The sequence below is a fragment of the Peromyscus eremicus genome, chromosome 6 (genome assembly GCF_949786415.1).
Source record: "Peromyscus eremicus chromosome 6, PerEre_H2_v1, whole genome shotgun sequence".
Classification (NCBI taxonomy): Eukaryota; Metazoa; Chordata; class Mammalia; order Rodentia; family Cricetidae; genus Peromyscus; species Peromyscus eremicus.
Genome location: NC_081421.1, coordinates 100,909,169 through 100,936,539, shown reverse-complemented (window position 1 = coordinate 100,936,539; position 27,371 = coordinate 100,909,169). Strand labels below are relative to the sequence as shown.

General features: G+C 42.3%; 1 protein-coding gene and 1 long non-coding RNA gene across 2 annotated transcripts in view; one reads left to right on the top strand and one right to left on the bottom strand.

Moving 5' to 3' along the window:
- The window catches only part of Egf (epidermal growth factor), a 79,296-nt gene that overhangs the window by 14,180 nt on the left and 37,745 nt on the right, over window positions 1-27,371 (top strand). The window contains exons 2-10 of the mRNA XM_059266223.1: window positions 4,429-4,628; window positions 6,914-7,095; window positions 7,451-7,678; window positions 8,135-8,337; window positions 18,702-18,827; window positions 20,582-20,704; window positions 24,004-24,126; window positions 25,528-25,653; window positions 26,660-26,796. Of these exons, the coding sequence (XP_059122206.1) occupies window positions 4,429-4,628; window positions 6,914-7,095; window positions 7,451-7,678; window positions 8,135-8,337; window positions 18,702-18,827; window positions 20,582-20,704; window positions 24,004-24,126; window positions 25,528-25,653; window positions 26,660-26,796 (1,448 nt within the window). The remainder of the gene's footprint in view (window positions 1-4,428; window positions 4,629-6,913; window positions 7,096-7,450; window positions 7,679-8,134; window positions 8,338-18,701; window positions 18,828-20,581; window positions 20,705-24,003; window positions 24,127-25,527; window positions 25,654-26,659; window positions 26,797-27,371) is intronic.
- LOC131913550 (uncharacterized) lies at window positions 376-18,798 on the bottom strand. The gene is made up of 3 exons (XR_009379914.1): window positions 18,665-18,798; window positions 10,827-11,024; window positions 376-547 (listed from the first exon to the last, which is right to left on the bottom strand). It is a non-coding gene; the product is annotated as an uncharacterized LOC131913550 (long non-coding RNA).

Below are 27,371 nucleotides of genomic sequence, written 5' to 3'. Positions count from 1 at the left end.
GAAAGGATTTATTTGGATCACAGGCTCAGAGTTATCAGTCCGTGCTTGCTTGCCATGTGTTTCAGGATCCACTGTGAGGCAGAGCATCACGGCAGCAGGAACAGACAGCAGGAGCTGTTCTCCACCTCTCAGCTGGCAGGAAACAGAAATGGCCACAGAGGAAGAGGCCAGGGCTCCATAACACTCAGTGATGCTCCCCTAGTGTCCCATTTCCACCAAGCAGGCCCCGCCCTCTACTCTCACCACCTCCTAATCATGAACTGCCTGTTGAGAGTCTAATCCATTGGCTAGGCAGAGAAGGCTGACCTAACTGTCTCAAGAGATGTCTCAACAGACTCAGCCAGACCTCCACCCAACATGACAACAAAAACTCACCATTACACAAAGTCACTTGTCTCTCAGTCAGGGCCCTTTCCATGTCTCTGCTGGTGTCTCTGGACTTTCACAGCTTCAGTGTGAAACCAAGCATGGACCATGCCCCTCTGTGCAGAGGGCTGGTATTGACACGAAGATATGGGAACAGGTTTGAGTTCATTCTCTTAGACATCTGTAGAGAGAACAATGCAGAGTCTCCTGATCTGATTCTCCTTCGTTCCTCCTGTATCTCTCTTGTGATATATCCACTGAAATGGAGTTAATGTTCTCTAGATTTAAATCCAGACCCCAGAGTTAGAGCCTGCTACTCCATCATGTATAATCCTTAGAACAATGACATCATTTATTAAATTCCACTACAGTATGAAGGCTTGATATTCAAATGGAATAAAACAAGGCCAACAATAATGGTCTCAAGAAGGTTAGAATTATCCTCTGATTGTCTCTTCACCTCAGGAGTTCCACCATTTTCTAAATGCAGGGTGGTAGCTACCTGTTCCCTTCTGGTCAGGAGAGACTAAGGAACCAGCTTCAGTTCAGGAAATGAGACTATCTCCTGATTCATTTCAGAGCATAAAAGACAAACTTATCCAGTAATTCATGCTGAGGTTTCTGAAGAAGGCACTGGGTTCCCATTTAGATCTGAGAGGTGGCCAGTCAAAGTGACAGGGTGGCCATGATCTAAATCGGGAAGGACTCCAGGAAAGGGTTAGAGCACAGAGCAAGGTGCTGCTGGAACCAGGGAGGTCTACCGCTAAGATTTAGTAAATATATTTAAAATTTTTAATTTAAAATAGGAATTCAAGGTTCCCACTGTAGCTGGAGAGCATCTCTCAAGGTCCCACCAAGCCCTGCAGTCCCACAACCCACGTATAAAATAATCACTCAGACGCTTATATTACTTATAAACTGTATGGCCGTGGCAGGCTTTTTGTTATCTACTTCTTTTATCTTGAATTAACCCATTTCTATTAATCTATAAGTTGCCACGTGGCTCGTGGCTTACCGGTACCTTGCTTGTCATGGCGGTGGCTAGCAGTGTCTCTCCCTCTCAGCCTTCCACTTCCCAGAATTCTCCTCTCTCCTTGTCCCACCTATACTTCCTGCCTGGCCACTGGCCAATCAGTGTTTTATTTATATAGAGCGATATCCACAGCACTTCCCCTTTTTTTCTTTTTTAAAAAGGAAGGTTTTAACTTTAACATAGTAAAATTACATATAACAAAACAATTATCAAGTAAGAATTACAGTTACAATATTAAAGAAGATATCCTATCTATCTTATGTTTGTGAGTTTAAGGTTTTATATCTAACCCATCTTTTATCATAACTAAGGAAAATTGTAAGTATCTAGTCTTTAACCACATCAAAGACCTCAGAAGGATATAATACTACCTGAGAAATGGGAGAAGGATGCAAGCAACTTTCAGGAGTCTTGCAGGGTAGACAGAGACAGCTGACAGCCTAGACAGTCATTCAAAGTTCTCTTGTAAAGTTGGGGCATCTGTCTTCAGCCCACAGGCCTAGAGTCTCTCAGTCACTTTTTTCTGTGTCCTGTAGAATGTCTGGCAGTTTCCTCTGCAAAGCAGGAACCTGAAGGACCATTTTGTCAAGCAAAGTTCAGTGGTCACCTTCCTATGGGTCCTGCATGTCCAGTTGATCAAGCAGTCCAGGCAAGAACAGTTTCTTGCCCAAATGGCTATTTTTGTCAAGGTGAAGATAAACTCCATATAGAGTGTCTTCGATGTCCATCCTCCTCTCTGAAGTAAATCGGTGCTGTCAGGAGCAGACATGTCTCACTGTCCAGAAAGTCTAAATTTTTAAAACATTTTAAATGCCATATTCTGTAGGTCTTTGAAGTGTTTGAAGACTACCTATCTATCTGAAATATATCTATGTATACCTAGAAGTCTTAACTAACATGGCTACAAATATGATTATCATAGATGACTAATTATTAATCTATTTTTTAATTATCCATTACAATTTTAAATGAGCTATACAAACATAACACCTTAAACAAGAGTAGAAATATACACACAGTATAACAAAATCAATTTTAAGTTTGTATCAATAAACTAAAATCTATACTAATGTAAAACATTTTAAACATAAACTAAAATCTATACCAATGTAAAACATTTTAAACATAAACTAAAATCTATACCAATGTAAAATATTTTAAACAAGTTGTTGCTCTTTAAAAGTAGGTTCATTAATTTACCCCTTTATCCTATCATATCTATATCCTATATATCTATATCATCCCACTGAAAGTAATTCCAGATAAATCGAGAATAACTTTTGAGAGTATGTGTAACATTTAGATTGGTCTTATACTCAAAAGTGACTTGGGGCCAGAAATGTTTTAGATTATTTTGGATTTTTGAAATACATAATGAGGTATATTGGAAATAGCATCCAAGTCTAAAGGGAGACCTCACTTATACATGTAGCCTGAAGATGACTTTATATAAAATTTTTAATCTACCTATGTGATCAGGTATTGAATTTTCCACTTGTGATGTCACACTGATGATCATCAGAGTCTGTGATTTTTGGAGCATTTGGAATGTCAGAATTTTAGATTAGAGAATTTCAATTTGTATATGTAATTCAAGTTTAACTTGCCATCATGTATTTTATGGATCATGTAGCCTGTCTGTAATGGGACACCAGCAGTTGTCTGGGAAATGTTGAGTTTGTTCCTTGGCATGAACAAAGAACTGAATGACAGAAAAAGACAGAAGACCCCGAGAAAGGGCGCACAACAGCTTTAGACACTTAGGACGGGAGAAGCCCAAGGCTGGAAGTCCTTAAAGGGATGTTGGCTTGGGTATTTTATAGGGTCCTTGGGTCCTCCTCTTTCCCATGTTAGTCCTGCCTGGATACGTACCCTTGTGCCTGCCTGCTTGCTGCTTCTCCTCACAGTCTTTTGGGAAGAAGAAGCCAGTTACCTCAGAGAGTTTTCCCTCACTTGTCCTGAATGCTCACATTGCTCTAACTCTTCCTGACGGTTACAATGTTTCCTGACATGTGGAAGCCAGCATTCCAATTTTTCTACTTCCACTTAGGACTCCCCCGTATTCTGAGTCATTCATTACTTGAGGGCCCTGGCCACAAGGTGACGCTAGAAGAAAAAGATACACTAGTGTTTGTAGTTGTCATGGCTTGAATCTGAAATGTTCCCTGTCGGCTCATGTTTTGAGAGGTTGGTCCTCAAGTGCTGTAGTCTGTGGGGGACTGTGGAACCTTGAGGAGGTATGACTGGCTGGCCGAAGTAGGGAACCAGGGTTAGAGTCAGTCTCTTGTTCCTGTCACACCTTCTGGTCCACTGTGATGTGAATGAACATCCTTCTCCACACACTCCCGCTGCCACGAGCTGAGATGCACTAAGCCTGTGCTCCCCAGCACAATGGTTCCCAGGGCTCTGCAGGTGCGATCCAAAGCAAACCTATCAGACATTTTGGTCACAGCAACACAGAGTGACTAATACAATAATTTTATTCCCAGTATACACAACTAAATTCAACATTCATACAGACCTTCTGTGATAGAAAACCTTACTTTGTTTCTTTTTCGTGCATATTACGTGTACACTAGTAGAATTTGTATTTCTCTTTAAATAATTCATTTTTTTCATAATTTGGCAATGTACATTTTTTAAAGATTTATTTATTTATTTATTATGTATACAGTGTTCTGGCATGTATGCCTACACCCTAGAAGAGGGCATCAAATCTCATCATAGATAGTTGTGAGCCACCATGTGGTTGCTGGGAATTGAACTCAGGACCTCTGGAAGAGCAGCCAGTGCTCTTAACCTCTGAGCCATCTCTCCAGCCCTGTACATTTCTTATAATCCACTTATAAAGAAGATAGTTTGTAGAAATCTTCGGGAACTCCTTATTCTGTATAGAATAGTTTTTATTTAAAATGCAAGACTAGAAATTTAAGTTCATTCCGCATATATTAATTGTCATGGGAAGTATTTATATGGATCAGATTAAATATCACCAAGAATATACAATTTGAGTTCTTTCTTCCCCTTAGGTCCTGCACCCTTCCTAATTTTCTCACATGGAAACAGTATCTCCCGGATTGACCCAGAAGGAACAAATCACCAGCAGTTGGTGGTGGATGCTGGCACCTCGGTGATCTTGGATTTCCATTACAAGGAGGAGAGACTCTATTGGGTGGATTTAGAAAGACAACTTTTGCAAAGAGTTTTTCTTAATGGGTCAAGACAAGAGGTAAAGTACCTTTATCATCCATGGTATGTGAAGAATTTCTACAAAAGCTGACAATTCTGACATATTGGATTTTTAATGTGTAGGTAATTTGTCTAAGGTCATACCACTCTGATTAGGCCTGATCTCATGAGCTAAATAGTACTTAGAACTTGGATGGGAAGAAAAATGAAAATACATTAAGGTTCAAATGTGTGTGCCATAAATCCAGGCATTTAATCTGCCTCTGTGGTTCTCTACTATTGATTAAACTTACAAATTAATATTTGTGAGCCTCTAAAAGAAGAACATGAGGAAATAAACGTAAATTTGAAAACATCTGATTTTGTTAAGTCAGTCGTCGTGCAGACATCATTTGCATGTTGATGCTGTACCTTGGACAGTTTCGTCCCTCTGTGAATACTGGACAGGAGTGCTTCTGGTTGTCACATGTGGATAGGATAGGAGGGTAAAGCTGCTACAGGCATCTGGTGGGCACAGGGCAAGGCTGACGCCCAGCATCCTGCACTCTGTGGACAGCCCCATAGTGAAGCACTGTCTAACTTCACCTGTCAGTAGAGCTGAGGTCAAGAAACTCTGTTTTATAGACATGCATTTTTTTCTCACGTGGGGAAAAAAAAATTGCCTGACATTTAGGAAGAAAAAAAAATTGCCTTTGTATTCTCAAAGTATTTGTACTCTGGGGAAAAAAATGAAGCCAAGGACAGATAAAAAGTGTTGTATTTCAAGTACATACAAAAGACCCTTAATCTTTTTCTTCAACTGGTAGAACCCGGCGGTGAGTCCCAGGAGGAATGTGCGCTGGAGATGGATTACCCAGAGCAGGTGATTAGCGGAACCTCAAGCGTTTATTCCCAAGACAAAGAGCTCATTGTTTGCATTTTTTTTTTTCTTTTTTCTTCCAAACCAAACCTCTCTCCTTCCAATTATTCCTAAAAGCCTCAATTAGGTGCAAATCTGTTTTAGTACATTTCTAATACTGGCTAGCCTCACTTTAACAAGTTTGACTGTTCCGTATTCTCCAGCCGTCTGCTAGAACAGCGTGGAAATCTTCAAATTCGGAGGCTCCTTGTCACCAAACTAGGTAAAAAGCCTAAGCAGTTGTGGAGTTATGTCAAATCTTTAGGAAAGGATTGGCCTGATGCCTAAGAGCTCAGCACAGCCCCGCCCCTGTATTTCAAATTAATACAGAGGGAGCAGCACACGCTGTGTGTGAAAGTAACTTAAACGGGAGAACTAACGTGAGAAGGCAGAAGTTGTTAACAGGCTTGGCTGGACGGTTCTGAGATCTAGTACAGCTCCCTGTTGGAGATCTAGAGCAGCTCTGAGACGGTGCAGTCTCTACTGAGCCTCAAGCTCAGCCACGTCCTGCAGGGAGTCGGAACGGCAGTGGTAGTTATGATACCACAGGAACCTGTGGAGGTAAAAGCCAAGGCTTCCTCCGACCTGGAGCCTTCCAAGCCCCAAGAGGACTAGTTGACTGATCCAGGCTGGACTCACAGATGTGGATTCTTTTGTTTGGTTCTTTCAAGAAAATGCAAGGGACAGCCCAAAGAGAAATCCTGCTTCTCTGGTCTCATTGAGATCTGCAAGAAGAAAGGGAGCTGACAGAAGAAGAGTGGGGCAAAAGAAATTAGGGTTCCATAACAAAACTGCTTTTAGAGACTGTGGCTGTAGCTCAGGCGTTTGCCTGGCACACAGGAAACCCTGAGTTTGATCCCCAGAGGTGCATAAACCAGGTGAGGTGGTACAGGCCTGTAATCCTAGCACTCAAGAAACAGAGGCGGGATGATCTGCAGTTCAAGGTCATTCTCAAGTACATAAACAGTTCCAGGTCAGCCTGGGCTACATGAGATTCTGTTTCCAAAGCAGGTGGGGACTCCATGACTCTGCTCAAATCCCAATGGAATCTTACCAGAGTTTCGAAAGACCTAAACTTGAATTCAGGGTAGGATCCCATTACCAAGCAGAATTGAATAAACTGCCTTTAAGTATGAAAAAGAAAATCTGTGAAGTTATTAATATATTGTGGCTGATCTTCTAATTTCAATAGTATATAGGATATTTTTTTTTAATCCCAAAGCTACGAATCAAATGCCCCTTCACAAGGAGGGGTGTACCATTGCTGAATCAGAACAAACTCACTCTGTGACTATATTATCATTCAAAAGATGTGAGGAATGAATCAAAATGGCAAATACTAAAACAACAGACTTTATATGTGCGACAACAAAGCAATTTTGTTGTCAATTGTAAATATTTATAAATATTTTAATTTGGTTTTGCAGACAGTGTGCCATGTAGAGAAGAATGTTTCCGGGATGGCCATAAACTGGGTAGATGAAGAGGTTCTCTGGGCAGATCAACAGGAAGGAATCATCACCGTGACAGATATGAAAGGCAACCGTTCCCACGTTCTTCTAAGTTCCTTAAAACAGCCAGCAAATGTAGCGGTGGATCCAATGGAGAGGTAAAAATCTGTTTGTTTTTTTAAAGGAAATTGAAATGAGCTTCAAATCTCACCAACATTCCTAAATCATAATATCTGAAAGGCGAAAGGACTTCCGGGTAAGACTTGAGTCCCTTTTGACAACACACAGGTGCCGTTTTTCTCCAGAACAAGTGGCCAGGTTGGGACTCTGAAGACACTCCTCCCTGCCCCATGTTCTGCTATAAAAGCTTAGCTTTCTTTCACTCTTGAAATCACATGGCATTCTCATTCAAAATAGGCAGAGGGTCCCTGGGCAGGCACTGGAGGAGGCAGGAGCCTCCGCTTTAGTGACTGTTCACTCAGTTACGACTGTGTGTGATGTGTTCATTCCCAGGTTGATATTTTGGTCCTCAGAGGTGGCCGGCAGCCTTCACAGAGCAGGTCTCAGTGGGGTGGACGTGAGAACGTTACTGGAGACACCGGAGAGGATAAGAGCGTTGACTCTGGATGTACTGGACAAGCGGCTCTTCTGGGTCCAGGACAGCCGAGAAGGAAGACATGCTTTCATTCGTTCCTGTGATTATGGCGGTGGCTCCGTCCATCTTCTCAAACATCAAACACAGTAGGTTTTGGTTTTGATATGCAGCAAAACAGTTGCCATTTGAAGCTGGTGTGATAAATTAATGTTACTCTTGTCAACTAAAGGGGTATACTAGAGTACACACAGACTCACTCTGGAGCTAGTTTGTGGAAGAATCAAAACTTAGCCTGGGGTGAAGATGCCACAACCAGCATGCTGCTCACACCTTACTCCTGGTTTCTTCTCCATTTCCAGCACACTTGTGTGTGTCAGGAGAACAAGAAAGGAGGTGGAGCTAGAAATTGTATCCGAGTAGGATGATGTAAACCAAATTTTAAACCTAATATGTTTGTCTAAACCAAACTAAGAAAAGAGAGATGATCAAAATTCAAACAAACAAAGAAAATATTTCCAAGTGGGGGATTCAGCTTTAAAAGTTCTGGTAACGCATGTTCAGTCATTAACATCTCCCCCCCCTTTTTTTCTGGGTGTTTTTAGGCACAGTTTGTTTACAATGGCCCTTTTCGGTGACCGTATCTTCTATTCAACACTGAAAAAGAAGGCAATTTGGATAGCCAACAAACACACCGGGAGGGACATGGTTAGAATTAACCTCAACCCATCCTCGGTGCCCTCTGGAGAACTGAAAATAGTGCACCCCCGTGTACAGCCCAGGGCAGAGGACGGTGCTCAGCGCTCCGGTGAGTCGCTAGTTCCCTCAGAAGAACCTGGCACGCATTCACTCATCTACTGGCTCAAGATAGACGCGTAGGAATTACGGTGTGTAGGGGGTACATTTTTATTCAGCCATCATCAGTTCTTCATTCAAACATAGTTCTGAAACAAAAGGCAGATTAAAAAGAGGAAAGCACATAGACATTTATTAGCATTCCTTTTCGTGTACATATACCGGGTTCCTAAAGCAATTAAACACGGGAGGTGACCAGAACAATTTAGTCAGTTGTCCGTTTACTTGGCTAACATTTACTGCTTCCGATTTACTTATTTATGAATAACCATCGAATGCATGGTAGTTAAAAACCTGAACAATAAAACAAAATCAAATGGTCTGACTTGAAGTACTTGCATGTTATTTATTCAGAGAGGGGAGACAGGATAAAGAAGAAAGCAAGTCAGTACATAATTACACCTTGTAATGAGTTCAACGAAGGGTATACTAGGGGGAAGCAGGGGTGTGGGCATGCTATTTGATTGGCTGATTAAAAAAAAAAAAAAAGCCTATCTGAGCACATGGCCACTTAGAGAACATCTTCAGGGAAGAACAGTAAATCTTCCGAGAAGTGACAAGACAGAAAAAGTACTTTGAGTCCCCAGTAGTGGCCTCTAGGGGTAGGAAACGCAATGGCAGATAGAGACCCATTGGAGCTGGTAGTATCCAGCTCTCTAGGACTGTCTCCAGGCAAGGAGAGTGAAGCTAACCTCAGTGGTTTTATCCTTGCTCTCCCTGTGGGACACTGCTGTGAGCCTTAGGCTAAGGGACAGGAGGGCAGAGAGTTTGCCTGGGCCTGCAGAGGCTTAATGCCTTCAGCCCAACTGTCTTAATATTTGGGGGGAGGGTGGGTGGTAGTCTGGTGGTCTCAATTTCTTCCACCTAATTCCTTCCATTCTAGCTCCTAAGCACATCTCAAATGTGCAGTCCTCTTCCTCTGCTCCACGTTCATCAACAGTCCATCTGCCCTGCCTGGCCCGTGATAGTGGCTGGTCACTACCTGATCTGTTTCCCTCTTTATGCCTGTAAATAACAGATCTGATCCGTCCACTCCTGGGCTTAGAATCCTTAAGACTATCCTTGGAATTCAGGTTGAAACTCACTGTGGATCAGGCCCTGTGATATTTAACCAGCTTGCTCTAGTGTCCATCAACAGCTAAGGAAAGCCTTCCTTCGGTCCTCTGACAGCTGGTGGGTCCGCAGGTCTTTAGGCTTTAGCTCCTCCGGTCCTGCTCTGAGCATGAGTGCCATGCACCCAGACTGCCATCTGACTGTGCCTTCATCTCCTGCATTATTTCCCCCCTCATTGGATTTATTATAAGGTGTAATTATACATTCGCTTACTTTCTTCTCCTTTTTCTCTCCCACTGGTTTCTGTGTGGCATGCAGGTACTTATAGCCAAATCATACCTGTCTCATTGCTGTGTATTTTTGACCACCATAAATGCTATGGATAGTCATAAATTTTAAATAATGTAGCCGAATGAATGAATAATTGACTAAATTAAGTCACTCAAATTTCTGCTTCTAAGTGTAATCTCTACTTGAACATGTTAGCATATAATTGCTAAGGTTTGGTTTTTTAAAGTGTGTGTGTGTGTTAGTAATTATTGGACCGCTCAATATAGAATCTGCAACATAAAAGATAATACACTGGCATCTCGTATTCAAGTAAAAGCTTTGTTTCTTATATTTATTAGCACAAATGAACGTGCGTCATTATGACATCTTCAAACAGGAACTTTGATCATACTCCCCTCCACTGCCCTCTCTGGTGCCCCTCCCCCTCCTGCTCCCTCCCACCACTCCAAACGAGTCCTCTTCCACTTTCATCCTTAAGTAAACATTTTAAGGAAGTTTCCAAATACACGGAGTTTTATTCCCACACAGACTTATGAGGCACTGCATGGCAGATGCACTCCATCCCTCCTGTGGGAGGCCACTAGGGTTTGTCGATGGTGTTGAAGTGTTAGGGACTCTAGGCCTGTGCTGCACATGGTATGTGGGTGTCTTCACATTTTGCATGGGGCTCTTAAAGGTGGCATGGCTTGTGGAAGGGAGCCTGGAATCAAGGGGCACTCACCTCGTTATTTGTTACACACACACAGGTAACTACTAGCGAGAACCTTTTTTGTTTGGCTTTAAAACTGAACTAAAAACTGCCATTAAACTTCTATAACAGCAGGGCTTCCAATGCAAGAAGGGATGAACTACGAAGAATAAAATATTTCACCACTAGGTGAAGTATTCTGACTTTTAACGACTCACTCAAATTTAGAGAGCAGAGGTAGCAGAAAGGAATTCCCTGTGAGCTGTGGTAGTGTGTTAAATTGCAACAACCTGGCAGCGACTCCATAAAACAGAAGCTGAAAATAGTCCCCCCACGTGAAGGCTGTGAATCCCAGATGGCCAGCTAGTTCCCATGGGAAACCTGACTCACGGCCTTCAGCTCCGACTCACCGAGCGCGCTGATGACCAGTGAAGGCAGAAGAGCTGCTGGGAGGAGCCGCTCTTCAGTCTTCATTATTTCAGTCAACTGTTCTTATTTATGAGTTGTGGCGGCTGGCCATCACCACCACCTTCCTCCCTGTCCACACGTAGGCTCGCAGTTTCCGGAGTACTTTCATGTACGTTATCGTACTGGTCCATCAAGCAGCACTGTGAGACGGGACAGATGGAATAATTGTATTATTTCATGGCTCATAAATCGAAGACACGGAGTGACTTTTTGTGACTACGTGGCTAGTTAGTGACTACAGGACTTTTCTTAGTTCTTAGCTTGTGAGATATGGATTTGGGGGGGAGTGCTCCTGACCAATACTTCAGATTGTGTTTTCTCTTTTCCATAAACATAGTCTCCCTCTAGAATCCCTCACTACTGGCCAAGCTCCTTTGATGGGGATTCAAGTACGATCATTGAAAGTATCAATTTTAGAAGAAAATCTAGGATTTACTGAAGAGCAGCCTCAAAACACATGACGACAAATAGCACTTGGTTGGCAAGGCAAAGCCAGTGCGAAACCAGAAAAGCCTGGTGTCTGGGATGCAGCTGGCACAGGGAAATGGCTTCAGTCATTGACCTAAGTGTGATGTCCGTGCCTACTCCATGTGCAAGGCACCTTTAGATTTCAAGAGCATTGCTACACTGGCCAGCATTAACTAGGTTTAAATTGTTTTTAATGCATCCGAGAGCAGGGATTCTTCACTTGGGACTTGGAGGGACCAGAGCCGTTTTGATTTTATACATTAGATGAAATATGTGAAATATGTCATTGTTTCTCCTAGGGGACAGATAACCATGTAACTTTCACCAGGGTCCTCAATGTGCCAGATACCTTTCAACTGTAAAGACACATTTCTCCAGAGACTGCTGGGTTCCTTCTTCAGGTTTGCCTAAAATTAAAGTTCCTTTAGGAGTCGCTCAGTGTCACCATGGTTGAGGAGACAGACATTAGTAGTGAAGCTGCTTCAGTGAGATACTTGAGGAAATGCCTGTAACCTACCTGGCATCATCTTTGTGTGAAGCACAAATACACAAGTACTTGATGCAAATTAGAGAACCCATGAACTTATTTCTTCTTGGAAAATGGCTAAGTCGTTGCTTATCAAGGATGCACTGTAAAATTCTAGTTCTTTGGAATCTAATGGGCTCTTTTGTGTATGTGCTCTGGAGAGAACCATCCAAGGCTAAATGACTTTGAGATGCTATGTTCAACAAGTTGTTTGAGCAGGCTGATTTTCCTCAAGTGGGAGTCACACATGGTTAGATACACTGCTTCTCTCTAAAGACCACTTAGCCTGTGGCATGCTCCCATTTAATTTCTTATATAGCAGTCCATGACTCAAATCTATTCTTTCTATGGTAGACCCAATTTTGAGCTCCAGGCAAACAAACAAAACGAAAAGAGTGCTAAGTTGCTAAGCTGTTTTGCAGAGGAAAGCTTCGGGGAAGGTTCATTTAAAACACTTGGGACCTAGACATCATATTCCAAAGGGAGCAAGCCTGTGAAGACCTGTCTGACCCTGGCAGAGATGCCATTAGAGATGCCATTCAGGGAAGCAAAGCCTTAAAGCTCTTCAGTGAAGAGGGGTGTGCTGGTGTATGCGTATCCTTAGCGTCTTTCCTTCTGTGCCAAGACAGGCCATTAGTTACTGGAGCTTCATGCTGCTGCCTTTCACCCCAGGTGGGAGGAGGAAAGCCACCGCTTCTGATGACCTGGCCATCTCCTGGAGAGTTCCTGAGGTTTCTCCTCTGGCCTCACTCACTTGCTCTGTGCATCCTGCAAGGTCAGGGTTCTGCCACACGAACAGCAGATAAATGTGCTCGGCTGCAGAACGCCTTCACCAAGGCCTTCACGTCTGTCTTCTGAGCATTTCTACCTGGATGTCTTTGCTCCAGTCTCAAAGGAAATAACTGACCTGTGAACTCTGCCCACCTTGTTGTTCCCAGAATTGGCACTTTAGTCTCAGAAGCTTGATAAGAGTCAAAATTGTCTCCAGGATACTTTACGACTAAGTCTGCAGTTGGTATTGCACGTTTCTTGTTGCACCAGTTTATGGACATACAGGGGCCAGCTCCATCCTCTTTCTGGCTAACCAGCAGGTCGGAAGTTGCCAGCTTGCCAATCATCTGTAAAATTTCCCTTCAGCCGTTTGCACGATGGCTTTAGAAGCTGTTCATTCGTGCCTATTTCCCTAGAGCCATTTTTTAAAAATGAAGCATTCCGAGAGAAATCATTCTCACTCCAACGCTGCTTACCACCTATCAGCTATAGAATATAGAATTCTTATACAGAAAGGAATCTTTCCATGGCAAATGTATAATGGCTCTGAGGAGCTACTATAGGAAAGGCAAATTCAAAGCTAGAGCCTATCCCTTAACATACTTGTTTTCAGAATAAAAAGTTAATTTCCCAGTATCACCCAAAACTGACTTTTCCCAAAGCATATTTATAGACTTACATTTAAAAAAAAAAAGAGAATTGCATGTTTCTTTTCTTTTAAAAAAATTACTTTATGTGCATTGATATTTTGCCTGCATGTATGTCTGTGTAAGAGTGTGAAATTCGCCGGGCAGTGGTGGGCACGCCTTTAATCCCAGCACTCGGGAGGCAGAGGCAGGTGGATCTTTGTGAGTTCGAGGCCAGCCTGGTCTACAGAGTGAGATCTAGGAAAAGGCGCAAAGCTACACAGAGAAACCCTGTCTCAAAAAACCAAAAAAACAAAACAAACAACAAAAAAAAAAAGTGTGAGATTCCCCTGGAACTGGGTAGAGTTACAGCCATGTGGGTTACAGCCATTGTGAGCTGCCATGTGGGTGCTGGGAATTGAACCTGGATCCTCTGGAAGAGCAGCCAGTGCTCTTAGCTGCTGAGCCATCTCTCCAGCCCCCGAGGTGTGTTTCTATTGGTTGATGTTATCCTCTTGATACTCACAGGGCAGAGGAGCTCATCTGAGACTTGTGTGCATGGGAAACAGGAGTACCAGGCTCCTCTCTCTGGGGTGATGCTGACACTGGAGGTCTGGAATGCAAGGCTGAGGCTGTGCCACTGGGAACATGGGCAAAATGGAGGTGGTGGCAGAGGGAGCGGAGTCATGCACACCTTGTATTCCCCACCTTCATCCCGTGGGGTGATCAGGCTTGTCAGAATAAAATAAGGAAGGGGGAGCATTATACGAATAAAATGCTAGGCTTTCCCTCCCAATACTGGGGATTGAACGCAGGAACTAGTGCATGCTGAGCAAATGCGTGCCCATTGGCTACATCCCGGCCCCAAAGCACTTATTTTTCAACTGCTTCAAAGTCATTGGATGGTTGACATTCTAATTCTTACAGGAATCCAGAAGGATAAAAATAGCAAGCAGCCAGATCCTGTTCAGGTGAGGGGAAAAAAACCAACTAACCATCATTTAAAATTCCAGTAGCACAAAATGGCAATTTTTGTATTTCTTTCTTTGTGTGTCTATTCACAGAGGACTCTCCCCCCCCACCCCCCCAAAAAAACCTATATTAAATACCTTGGGAAATCTTTGAGGAAGTTCAGGCAATTATTTATAAGAAGACATCAATAAGAAGGGCAATAAACAAGTGAATCAAAAACGTAATCATAGGCTTTACAGAGATTTACACACACTGTAACATTTTAAGTATGTATGTATACACAAACACCATATATACATGATAAAAAGTGTAGTCTCGCTGGGCAGTCGTGGCACACACCTTTAATCCTAGCGCTCAGGAGGCAGAGACAGGGGGATCTCTGTGAGTTCCAGGCCATTTTGGTCTACAGAGCCAGTTCCAGGACAGCCAAGGCTGTTACACAGAGAAACCCTGTCTTGAAAAACCAAAAAGAAAAGTGTAGTCTGCATTCAGAAGGCCTGAGGCTGAGTCAGTTCTACCCTTATTTGGTCCTTGACAAAATTTTAATTTTTAATCTGTAAAATGGAAAATAACATTTGTTGTAAATATTCCAAGGGTTCGTTCTCAAAATTAAGTTTCATAATTTACTTTATAAAATGGTAGTCTAATTTTTACTTATATGTGCTAAATATTTGGGGAAAGCCAACTATTCAGTTATCAGAATCATTAGGGTAAACGGCTTGAGTGAAAAAGACTAGATTTGTTGATGGGGTGAATTACACAGAATTAAAACAGGGAAAAATGTGAAGGATGTGGGAGGGAGAAGGCCGGGGAATCCCACGTGCACTGCTTTAGAACTGGGTCAGGGACAACTGTGACTTCCTGGGCTGCACGACAGCTCACGATGGCCTGGGTGCTCACTGGGTAGCTACTGAAGGCACGGTGGGTTGTGGACGTCAACCCCACCGTTAGGAGCTTTAACTGCCATCAAGGGTGGTTACGTCCTCTGCTGGGCTCTGCTACCTGAGGACAGCGGCAGCATTTTGAGTGTCAGCTTGGGCCTATTTCAAAGCTAAAGAACAGCAGAGTAAGAAGATGAACCAAAAATGTAACTCTCGATCCTGTGTTTAGCAACTTCCTAAAATGACCTTTCAAACGCTTAGCATCTGAATTCGGGCCGTGCCGTCCGCACGACAGGACAGTGGTCATTTTCCACCTGTGTTGAGCACTGGGGAGCAGCATATGTTAACTCTGAATATCGTTTAAGCCAGCCACGCAGGCGGAGTAGAGCAGTCCATCGGAGTCTTGGGTCTATCTCTAAGGCTGACTGGGAATTCAAGGACAAACCAAACAGGGTTGCAGATGCCATGACCACCAGCTGGACACATAGAATCGATGACTTGCTCCCAGATGTTTATCAATTAGAAACATGGAACTAAGATATGTATACATAACTCTAATGATGGTGGTGATGGTCCCGATGAATGATGGATGGAAACAAAAAACGAGATAGACAATTGTGGATCTAGAGTAAAATTCAGCATACCACCTCCATCCTAGATGGCAATGTTTTCCTCATCACTCAGTTTGATTTTTCTATTACCGTGGATTGAGGGGTCATCAGGTTCGAGGTCTTTACTGTATAAATTAGCGGAATTACTATAAACAATTAATTCTGTTTAGAATCATGTAACTTTTTCTAAAAGGAGGGAGAGCTGGGTGTCGTGGTTCATACCTATCATCCTAGTACTTGGGAGACTGAGTGGGAGGACTGAACATTTGAAGTCAGGCTGGACTACAGAACACAAGCCTGTTTGGTTCTGATCTTTAGCACCGCAAAAAAAAAAAAAAAAAAAAAAAAAAAAAAAAAAAAAAAAAAAAAAAAAAAAAATTAAAATAAAGAGAGAGGTGGGGGGGGTTTGGAGAGTATCTATTTCAACACTTCTATTTCATGGATTAGGAAACAAAGGTGAAAAAGATAAAGCAATTTGCTGTAAAAGAGAGAAACAGAACTTGGTTGTTCATGGTTCTTAATCCTATAATTATCGACCACTCCAGACTAGGAAAGGTGGTTATGAGGGGTATTTATAGGAAGCATAATCTTCTTTATTCCAGCTTAGGGAGGTGGTGGTATTTTGGTGTCATAAGTCTGATGTAGACGCTTCTGGGATGTTGTTGTTGATCACTTGCAAAGTTACAAAAGTTAAACATGCTTTATGCTTTAATTTTTCAAAACTGAAATGACTGCATCTTGTTTCCAATAACTATACATTTCTAATTTTACTCATTTACTTTCATTATTTGAGATATTTTATTTTTCACTTTGCTTAACACTTAATTCTCTCCTCTTCCTCCTCATTCCTTTTAACAAGGACTTGTAGACCAGACTGGCTTTGAACTTGCTATGTAGTTGAGGATGACCTTCACCTTCAGCTCCTCACGCCTCCACCTGAGCGCTGGGGTTACAGGTGTGCATCACTCTACCTGGTTTATTCTGGGCTGCAAATCAAACCCAGGGCTTCGTCCATGTTTGGCAAGCACACCACCAATCAAACTACATCCTAGCCCCTAATACTGCTTAAATTCTTGACAGCATAAGTGAAGCACAGAAATATGAACAATATATGTGCATAACTGACATAAAACTACAGAAAATAAACACAATTTTAGAATTAATCTCTAAATGCAACTCAACATACCCAGTAGACAGTGTTGAATTCATATTGCTAGTGGGCAAGATTGTGCATTTAATTCTGTCAAGACATTTGAAAAAATAAATCAGAAATATTTAAGAAAATAAGGCAGATTTCTCTGAGTTCAAGGCCAGCCTGGTCTACAGACAGAGTTCCAGGACTGCCAGGGCTACACAGAAAAATCCTGTCGGGGCTGGGGGATGGTAGTAGGGTGGACAGATTAGCTGAAAGTAGTTAATTACCTGCAAATAACACAAAATGCAGTAGGTGGCAGTTTCTAAAAGTGTGCTTTGAATACTCTGGCATCAGAATCACTTTGGATTCTGTAATATGTAGATTCCTGGGTCTCTTTTTCTATGCTTCTCACTGATGCTAAATCAAAATGAATGGAAGGTGACTGGCTCGAACTGAGTGAGATCCTGCACCAGGTCCTGAACAGACCCAACCATAATGATGTTCCACATCACCAATCCTTTGTCTGACCTGAGCAATCAGGAGAGTGACAAATCCCCTAAGTTCAGTTTCCCCAGCAGGATAAAGTCATGCTGTTTTAACCCTAACAAGGGGCTGAATGGAAACCAATAATCAATCTGCTCTTTGCATGACCCCATTTCCTCCTTCCTCCTCAGGCCAACTGTTCGGCCACACAACAGCACTGCACCTCTCCATATTTTCATGAAATGCTGCTTGATTTATGGATTGCAAATAAAAGCCAAAGAAGTTACTTAACTAAATTCATTCAAATTTTATCTTTTGACAGTAACTTGATTTTTATTTTTTAAGATAGGGTCTCACTAGACTAGAGGCTCTTGCCTCTGCCTCCAGAGTGCTGGGGTTAAAGGCCATGGCACCACTCCCATCTCCAATCTTCTTTCTTGACCTTCACCTTTTCCCAGGTCTCTGTCGCCATATCTCTAGCACTTTGAAAATTTGTACTCACCCTTAGGCTTATTTCTGTACTTCTAACGCACAAAAGGCCTGTGGTTAAAATTGGTAAAATGTAGGAGGGAGCAAAATGGACAAAGGTCTATATGTTACCCGTGTTAGTTCTTGACATTGGTTCTGAAAAGTACAAGTACCATGTTAGCCACTTATTCATCACAGTGAATTTCACCTAAGCATCAATTTATGGTTAATAATCACAAATGTAACGCTAGCACTCCAGCTATACGTAGCTTAACCCAACTCTAGCTAACTCACCCCAAGCATCCATTTCACTGAGCAGACTTTACTGTTTCCCCTGGGACATTTCATAGCACACGCGAGGCTAGCAGCAGTAAAAGGAAACAATCGGGAGTAAGGCATTTGCCAGTGGAATAGGTTAAGCATGAAACCCGTTTCTCTAAATAATGACCGTAAAACCAGCCAAGTATCAGACAGACCTGAGGTGTATTTCAGGCAAGAAAAAGCATTGTGAAGTTTGAAGCTGTTTAAATTCTTAAAGATAGTATGTGTAGTTTCAATATACAAATGCAAAGCAAAATGATAGCTGTGCTCGTCTGCAAACTAAGAAATACCATCTCCAGCTAACTAGGACGCCCCATGTGTCCCTGAGCGACCGCAGGAGCCTTACGGTTAGGCCAACAAGAGCGTCCCGGGCACTGGGGGTGGGGTTGTGGTGCTGTTTGCGGGCTGATTGGAGCGGAGCTGGGCTGTGGGCGGCACCCTGCTGACGTCACTGAGATTAGCCCCGCCCCACAGGAATCAGTAGGGGTTCCAGCATGGCCCTCTGTCAAAAAACGCACCTCTACTTGCTCTGAAATAAAGCATCTTCTGTTCTAGACTCGCAACTTTGCAAACAGAGGAGAGGACAGTGCCGCTACAGTCCGTGTGAGCGAGGCCCCAAGTCCCACTCGTGCGCATGCGCTGAGGGCTATACTTTAAGCCGAGACCGGAAGTACTGCGAAGGTAAAGTACGCAGGCGCTGAAAGATACCCTGTTGGCAGGTACAAAGCTACAAAGCCCTCTGCGGATGAAGTGCGCATGACTGTTTGTGACTTGCGTTGGGGGTCAGGGCTGTCCAGGATTCCAAGGGAAACAAACTTTAAACCTTTCCTTCCTTCCTCCCTTCCTTCCTTCCTTCCTTCCTCCCTTCCTCCTTCCCTCCCTCCCTCCCTCCCTCCCAGAAGAGGACTTTTCTTTTGTTTTAATTTTTATTGTACTCTCAGGTCTTTTTTTATAGACTTCTGTTGCTAGATGCAGCCCACCAGGAAGTTGCTGAAGGGCTGATAAAAGGCCAGGATTTTTTTTCTAAAGATTTATTATTTTTATTCCATGTGTATGTGTGCCTGCGTGTACTTGTGTGCCCTGTGTGCACACTTGGTGCCTATGGAGGCTAGAGAGGGTGTGGGAATCCTTTGAAACTAGGGTTAAGGATGTGGGTACTGGAAACCAAACCCAGTCCTCTGTAAGGGCAGCAAGTGCTCCTAACCTCTGAGCCGTCTCTTCAGGTTTTTTTTTTTTTTTTTTTTTTTTTTTTTTTTTTTTTTTTGGTGTTTCGAGACAGGGTTTCTCTGTGTAGCTTTGCGCCTTTCCTGGAACTCACTTGGTAGCCCAGGCTGGCCTCGAACTCACAGAGATCCACCTGGCTCTGCCTCCCGAGGGCTGGGATTAAAGGCGTGCGCCACCACCGCCTGGCTCATCTCTTCAGTTTTAAGGCCAGAGTTTTCTGAGTGCAGCCAATAGATCTCTTTGTTTGACTTTGTGCAAAATATCAGGAAGAGCAATTTCTTTTATTAACTTTTATATATATTTTAGGAGTTATTCCATAGCTACCATCAGTTTGGGAGTACTCCTCACACATCTTACCCATAGAGTACTCCTCACACATCTTACCCACAGAGTACTCATCACACATCTACCCACACAAGATGCAGAGAGAACCCTGGGAGGCTGAATCCAGCTGGCCTCCCGTTTGGAAATTCCTGTCCAATATCATAAGCCCTGGAGAAATAACTGCTGTTTTTTAGGAGCTGCAGTGGCACACACATTCAGAGGAATTAATTGGCTTCAGGCACATCTAGCCTGTGGCTGTTAGAGTCCCATGCTTCTGCCCACAGCTAGTACTGTGACTTGTGTCCCAGAGTCAGAGGGTGACAGGTTGGCACTTCAGTTAGAGCAGAGCTGTTGGAGAAGTGTCCCTCTTGAGGCGTGGTCATCTGGAGAAAGACCCAAAGCAGGACAGGAAATACACTAAACTGACTAAAATATTCAAATTCCAGCTTCACTGGAGGCTATAGCAGGATTGAAGTTCAGGGCCAGCCTGACCTTCTCAGTGAGTTCAAGGAGAACTTGAGGCCGTGGAGGTGTAGGGAGACCCTTTCTCAAAAGGGAGGGAGGTTGACGTGCAGTGGGCACTCAGTGTCGGAGTGCTTACTTAACACACATGGGACTCCAGGGGACGTTGTGTTGACTTTTATTAAAGGATAATGCCCATCTAAAAACCTGAGAAAGTGCCTCTCTGGGTCACTCTGGCACAATAGGAGTGACTTTCACGAGCCCTGAACTGTCTCCTGTCACTCTGAGGACTGGAGAAGCAGCCTTCCCATGGCCAGTTGCAGTAGAAACAAGCATGAGATGCCCTGCTCTGTGATAATTGGGGATATCACAATTCATTTGCAAGGATAATCATCTGACTGTGGGTTGCTGTTGTCCTTGTGCAGATATCAATGAGTGTGGACTTCAGAACCATGGCTGTACTCTTGGGTGTGAGAACACCCCGGGATCCTATTACTGCACATGCCCCGCAGGGTTTGTTCTGCTTCCTGATGGGAAACGGTGCCACGGTAAGCCGCAGCAAGCCTTTGTCGCATTATTTCATTTTCAATAATGTCCCTAAACTGGCTGTGATCTGAGTTGGTGCTCTTCAGTTCGCTGCGTGCATCAAAATTACCTGGGCATTTTATTTCATTTGGCTTTCTAAAACATGGATAGTTGAAGCTGGACATGGTGGTACAGGTTTGTAATCCCAGCACTCTGAAGGCTGAGTAGGAGAATCACAAGTTCAAGACCAGCCTGAGCTACATAGAAGGGCCTTGTCTTAAAAAACCAACAATCACGTGCATAATACGGGCCTATTAGAAAAAAAACAAAAAACCTCCAGGGGGAGGGAAATAAAACTATATAAATAAACAAACATTTTATCTATATTATCTAATATTTCACAGTGTATGTCTAAAAGAAGGGCATGTAATAAATAGTCAAGATACATTATTATACCTAAAAATTAACTATAATTAATCCCTGTCTTAGTTAGGGTTTTTATTGCTGTGAAGAGACACCATGACCACGGCAACTCTTATAAAGGAAAACATTTAATTGGGGCTGGCTTACAGTTTCAGAGGTTTAGTCCATTATCATCATGGTGGGACATGGCAGCATGCAGGCAGACATGGTGCTGGAGAAGGAGCTGAGAGTTCTCCATCTTGATCTCCAGGCAGCAGAAGCAACTTTGTACCACACTGAGTATATCTTGAGCATAGGAGACCTCAAAACCTACCCCCACAGTGACGTACTTCCTCTAGCAAGGCCACACCTATTCCAACAAGGCCACACCTCCTAATAGTGCCACTCCCTTGGGGGCCACTTTCTTTCAAACCACCACAATCCCCAAGTGTAATATCTGTCAGTTTTTAGATACAATCACAATACTACTGTAATATCCTTAAAAACTGACAGTAATTCTTAATAACATCAAATATCAATTTTTCTATAATCTTCTATTATGAGATTGTATAAAAAACTAATAAAAATGAAACTTTCAAGTCCACATAAGCTTGTGCTGTAGAGGGTGTTAATCTGAATTATCTTTTAAACGTCCTGTACATGATGGATTTGTTTGGATAAGTAAGTGTTCAAATAAAGACTGTGTGCTAACTTGATGCAACTATCTCTTTTTTTTAATTAAGAGATTTTCTATTGTTTTACATACCAACCACAGATTCCCCTGTCCTCCCTCCTCCTGCCCCCTGCTTTCTTGCTCCCCCAACCCACTCTGCATTCCCACCTCCTCCAAGGCAAGGTCTCCCCTGGGGAGTTAGCAGAGTCTGGTATATTCAGTTGAGGCAGGTCTAAGCCCTTCCCTCCTGCACCAAGGCTGAGCAGTGTCTCACCATAGGCACTAGGCTCTAAAAAGCTGGCTCATGCACCAGGGATGGATCCTGGTTCCACTGTCTGGGGCTCCCCCAAACAGTTCAAGCCAAACAACTGTCTTACCTATCCAGAGGGCCTGGTCCAGTACCATAGGGGCTCCTCAGCTATTGATCCACAGTTCATGAGTTTCCACCAGTTTGGCTAGTTGTCTCTGTACTTTTTCCCATCATGGTCTCGATGTCCCTTGCTCATGGAATCCCTCCTCTCTCTCATCGATTGGACTCCTAGAGCTCCGCCTAGCACCCGGCTGTGGATCTCTGCATCATGCACCTGTTTCTTACATATTCTTATTATCCCTTGCATAGTAGTCACTAAATTAACTATTTTTATTTATTCCAGGGCTTTTTGCTTTGTGGCTTTTGTTAATTACACTTTTGTAATGTCCCTGAAATATTCTGTAAGCTTGTAATTGTATCTATAGACTGAATTAGATTCAGTGTTGACATTTCTTGGCCAAAATACATTTGAAATATACTTGTAGATATAATTTACTACTGAATTAGTCATTTCTAGGTTTGAGGGTCATCGATGTTAGCATGTACTTACTAAAAAGGGAAACAGAAAACATTTTAAATTTCTATGGATGTCCCCAGTGCAAATCTAGGGTTGCATATTCAGATACTTTCGACTTTCTAATTGATGCTGTTAGCATGACTGATGTACAGATGCATATTTGAAATCATGTTTATTATGTAGTCCTGTTTTACAGATGATGGAGAATAGGTGTGTCTGTATTCCTCTGTTTTTATGAGACCAGACTCGCTGAACTTGATGGAAAATAAATAATGAACTACTTTTATCATCATTTCATGTCTTAGACTTGCTTCTGACCTATTAGTAGATATCCTAAAAGATTGGATGTAAATGGGTTGGCTCTAGGGCCCATGGAATGCCAACAATAACATACTATTTTACTTAATTCTTAAAACATCTAGAAATTTTATGATACACATTTTCAATTTGTGTTTTTAATGTGCTGGAATTAATTTTGGGGCAAAATATAGAGTAGGGCTTAAGTTTGCTCAACTCACTCTGCAGTTATTTCTGGCTCACTGTTGGTCTTTTACATGCACACCTTCTGCAGCACGAGCTTGTGTGGACTTGAAGGTTTCCTTTTTATTAATTTTGTTTTCGACAGTCTCATTAGGGTAGCGTAGGTTGGTCTTGATCCTGGGGTTCTCCTGCCTCAGCTTCTCGTGGCTGGGATTGCAGGTATGTGACATCATTCCCGGTTGGGGCCTTTTCTAATCTGAGCCTTGTCTGTCCTAATGTCTGTCTTTCCCGTTCCCATTTCCCGGTGTTCTGAAGCTGCATGCTATCACACACAAGTGCTGCACTCTAGGAATTTATCTTCCGCTTTAGTACTTGTTAAGAGCCTCTCATTTCTCTTAATCACACACAAAACACCTTTGCCTTTTCTACCAAGTGTAACTGGTTCTCCAGGAGAACTTGAGAATCACTTGGTGAAATTCTATGTAAAATATTTTGGAATTCAGATGACTAACAACTTTTAAAATCTTATTTGAAATAGGAGAAACTCATAGGAGATTGCAGATATTTTCCTAAAATCCTAGCTCTTCAATATTTTTAGGTTGATATTTTGTTCCTTGTTTTCATATTTTCAGTACTATAGCATCTCATAAAAGTTAGATTTTTTTTAAATTTAACTTTCTCCTTTCAGAGTAGCAGCTGATAACTTTTTTTTTTTTTTTTTTTTTTTTGGTTTTTCGAGATAGGGTTTCTCCATGTAGTTTTGGTGCCTGTCCTGGATCTCGCTCTGTAGACCAGGATGACCACAAACGCACAGAGATCCACCTGGCTCTGCCTCCCAAGTGCTGGGATTAAAGGCATGCACCACCACCACCTGGCGATTATAGCAAATTTTTATACCCCAATTTTAACATTAATTTTGACTTTGTTCTTCCCTAACTAGAACTTACTTCCTGTCCAAGCAACGTGTCTGAATGCAGCCACAGCTGTGTTCTGACATCAGATGGTCCGCAGTGTATCTGTCCCGAAGGTTCAGTGCTCCAGACAGATGGGAAAACATGCAGTGGTAAGTTTATTTGCCTTTTGTTGACTTGACAATATGAATCTTCTTCGAGACACTGAAAATTTAACCTTATTCCCAAAGCAGACTAGATTTTCCAATTATTCAATAATTTTCCAACTACTGAAAGATGTAGCATGAATCTTAAAAAGTCTTATTAATAAAAACAAACCTAGTACCAGTTACTGGGGTGAATGCTGGAAGATCAGAGAGACAGAACAAGCCACAGCTTCCTCACCTCGCCAATTCCTCAGCTTATCCTGTTTCCTCAGATTGGAAGCCTCTGAGTCCTCATCCAGAATGAATCTCAGCTGAATGCTGCTCAAAAGCCTAAAAGCTTAACCAGGCTCTAGTTCCTGGTTTTCACACCTTAAATACCTTTCTGCTTCCTGCGTGAGTCACCATGCTTGGCTGTATCCTTGAACTCACAGAGATCCAGATGGATCTCTGCCTCTGGAATGCTAAGATTAAAGGTGTGTGCTACCACTGCCTAACCTCTATGCTTAATATTATGGCTGTTCTGTTCTCTGACCCCCAGATAAGTTTATTAGGGTGCACAATATTTGGGGGAACACAGTATCACCATAGAAAGACATTTATGCAACAGACTAATATGTAAATTTCAGAGGTTTTTAAGACAGCAGAGTGGAGTGGTTTCTAGAATGTTCTTTGACATTGTTAGTCCTGGAATAACATGACAGGTTCCTAGCAGCGTAATGTAAACTGCTCAGGTGAGCTCAGTGCTTCCAGGTGGATGCAGTGCTTAGCATATTGTTGGCAGCTAATAAATAACTTTCTGCTTTTCTCTTCCTGGAGACATAAGCACATAGAAATCAGGATGAAACTCAAGATTTTAACAGGAGAGTTTTACATAGATTTTAATTGCTTAAATAAAATATGCAAAAAATGAAAAAATGTATTTGGTGGAATTTAGTATTACCCAAATCTATAATTGAAAATAAAGCAAGTTAAAATAGTTGCAAAGCAAAACAAATAAACAAAAAGGCAAAAGGCAAAAAAAGTATGCGATAGAAAAATTGTAAAAAAAAAAAAAAAAAAAAAGAAAGAAAAGAAAAATTGTATTAATCTGCAGGAAGAGTTAGGCCAAACTCCAAGTGCACTTCTTCGTCTAGCTAGCTTCCAGTGCATGTGTTCTGAAACTCAGTGGTGGCACACAAGGATGAGGCCCGTTGGCATGTGAAGGATTAACATCAGAATGCTGGGCTCTGGGAAAGTGGGTACTGTGACGTGTTCCTCTAAACTCTGAACGTTAAGTTGATGGCAGCAGTGTGAACGATTAAGAAATGGGCTTAACGGGAAATACAGTTGGTTCATCAGAGTACTTTCATGCAAACTTGTTCTATTCTGTGTGATACAACATCGTCACCAAGCAGCTGGGTTTTGTAGGTTGTTCATCGCCTGATAATGGTGGATGCAGCCAGATCTGTCTTCCTCTCAGCCCAGTGTCCTGGGAATGTGGTTGCTTTCCTGGATATGACCTACGATCGGACCAAAAGAGCTGTGCAGCATCAGGTTAGTGTCGTGGTTGTTTGAAAGTCCTTGAAAAAAGATTACATAAAAATAGTGTTATGTTAGAAATATATAAAGTTAAATTGCCTTTGGATTCTTGTTAGAAAATATGATTTTTTAAAAAAGTGTTAGAAGTGGGAGATAAATCCTGTGACTATGAATAATGTAATTAATTATAACATAAATAAAGTTTTTGAAGAATATTTATGCCCACTTAACTAAGCGGGCATCCACCCACTTAAAGTAGGGTATGGTATCTTTAGTAGATGAGGAGGCCATCATGAGAATGGTCTTAACGGGCTTTATAGTTAAGAGACATTTAATAAATAGTTGTAGATTGATTTGATTTTGATCTCTCTGGTAAATGTAATAAATAATCACAACATTTTGATAAGTTCGGTCTTTTTCCTTCAACTTTAATGTGAAATTTTATGCTTCAGCTGTTTCTTTCATCTTCTGATATCACATCTTTTGTGTCTTTCGATACCCTTCATATCTTAGCTTTATGCCAAATTGATTTTGTCTGTTGCTGTCGATTCTGCTGATAACTGAGATGCTTACCATTCTGATTCTGTGAAGCTCGCCTAAGCCTGACCACAATATTCTTAACTCCCCAAGGTCTTGGTTAATAAAACATAATGAATCTGGAGAATGATTAGAGGGCATTATAAATAAATTCAAGGAATTAGGATCCCATTTGACAAGAAAGGGGAAATGAATTGATGAACTCAACATGTGTGAGTGAAGGAGGTTGCAACCAGAAGACTCACTTGTCTGTGGTTTGGGTTATTTAATCTTGCTCTTTCTATAAATAAGGACGCAGTGATGGAATCTTAGCAGTGCCACCTTGTAGGAGATGGAGGTCTTTGCCTACCTCACACTGTTGTTGGGGAACTGAGCAAACTGTACTAGGAGTTAAAGAAGATGGAGCAGTGAAACGCAAGAGGCAGAAGGGCCGTGGGTTTAAAGCATGTTTTCAATTCAGCTCTATATGAAATCTGGTTAACAGGACCACAGCCATTTTTACTGTTTGCAAATTCTCAAGACATCCGACACATGCACTTCGACGGAACAGACTACAGAGCTCTGTTCAGTCGGCAGATGGGGACCGTTCTTGCCCTGGATTATGATCCGGTGGAAAACAAGGTACACTGTTTGTTTGTTTGTTTTTGCATGAACCGATATGTGATGTTAAATGACTGGAGGATTTTAGCTCCACTGATGATCTGGGCTACTTGAAAATCCTCTGCCATGCTCACAATCATCAGACCCAGAGCAAGTTAAATATATACATTTGAGGAGCGTCAAGGGCTCTCTCGTGCTGTGATAACCCTGCCCTGTTCCCTTTTAGCCATCTTACTGGGGAGACTGTGCAGCAGCCTTATTTCAGTCTCTTCTCTGGAGGTGCAGGTGGGAGACTAGCATGATGCTTTGCCCATGGAAGTTGCCCCATGAGTAGGTTTTTGATTTTTTGCTAGTAGTAGGAAGAGGGTGGGTTGGGGTTGGGGCATAAAAAGTATGAGTTAGTAATTGGCGTTTGATATGTGTCACTGGGAGAGAGGACTTAATGACTTCTGAACTGTGAAAAGCAGGAAACAAGCTTTATGCTTATGTGAAAATAGCAGCCTAACATATAGCATCATTTACAGAAATGTGGATGGACTTTAAGTCCAGTGCCCATTTCCCATTCTTTGATTAGTGTTCTCAGTTTCTTGCTGGTC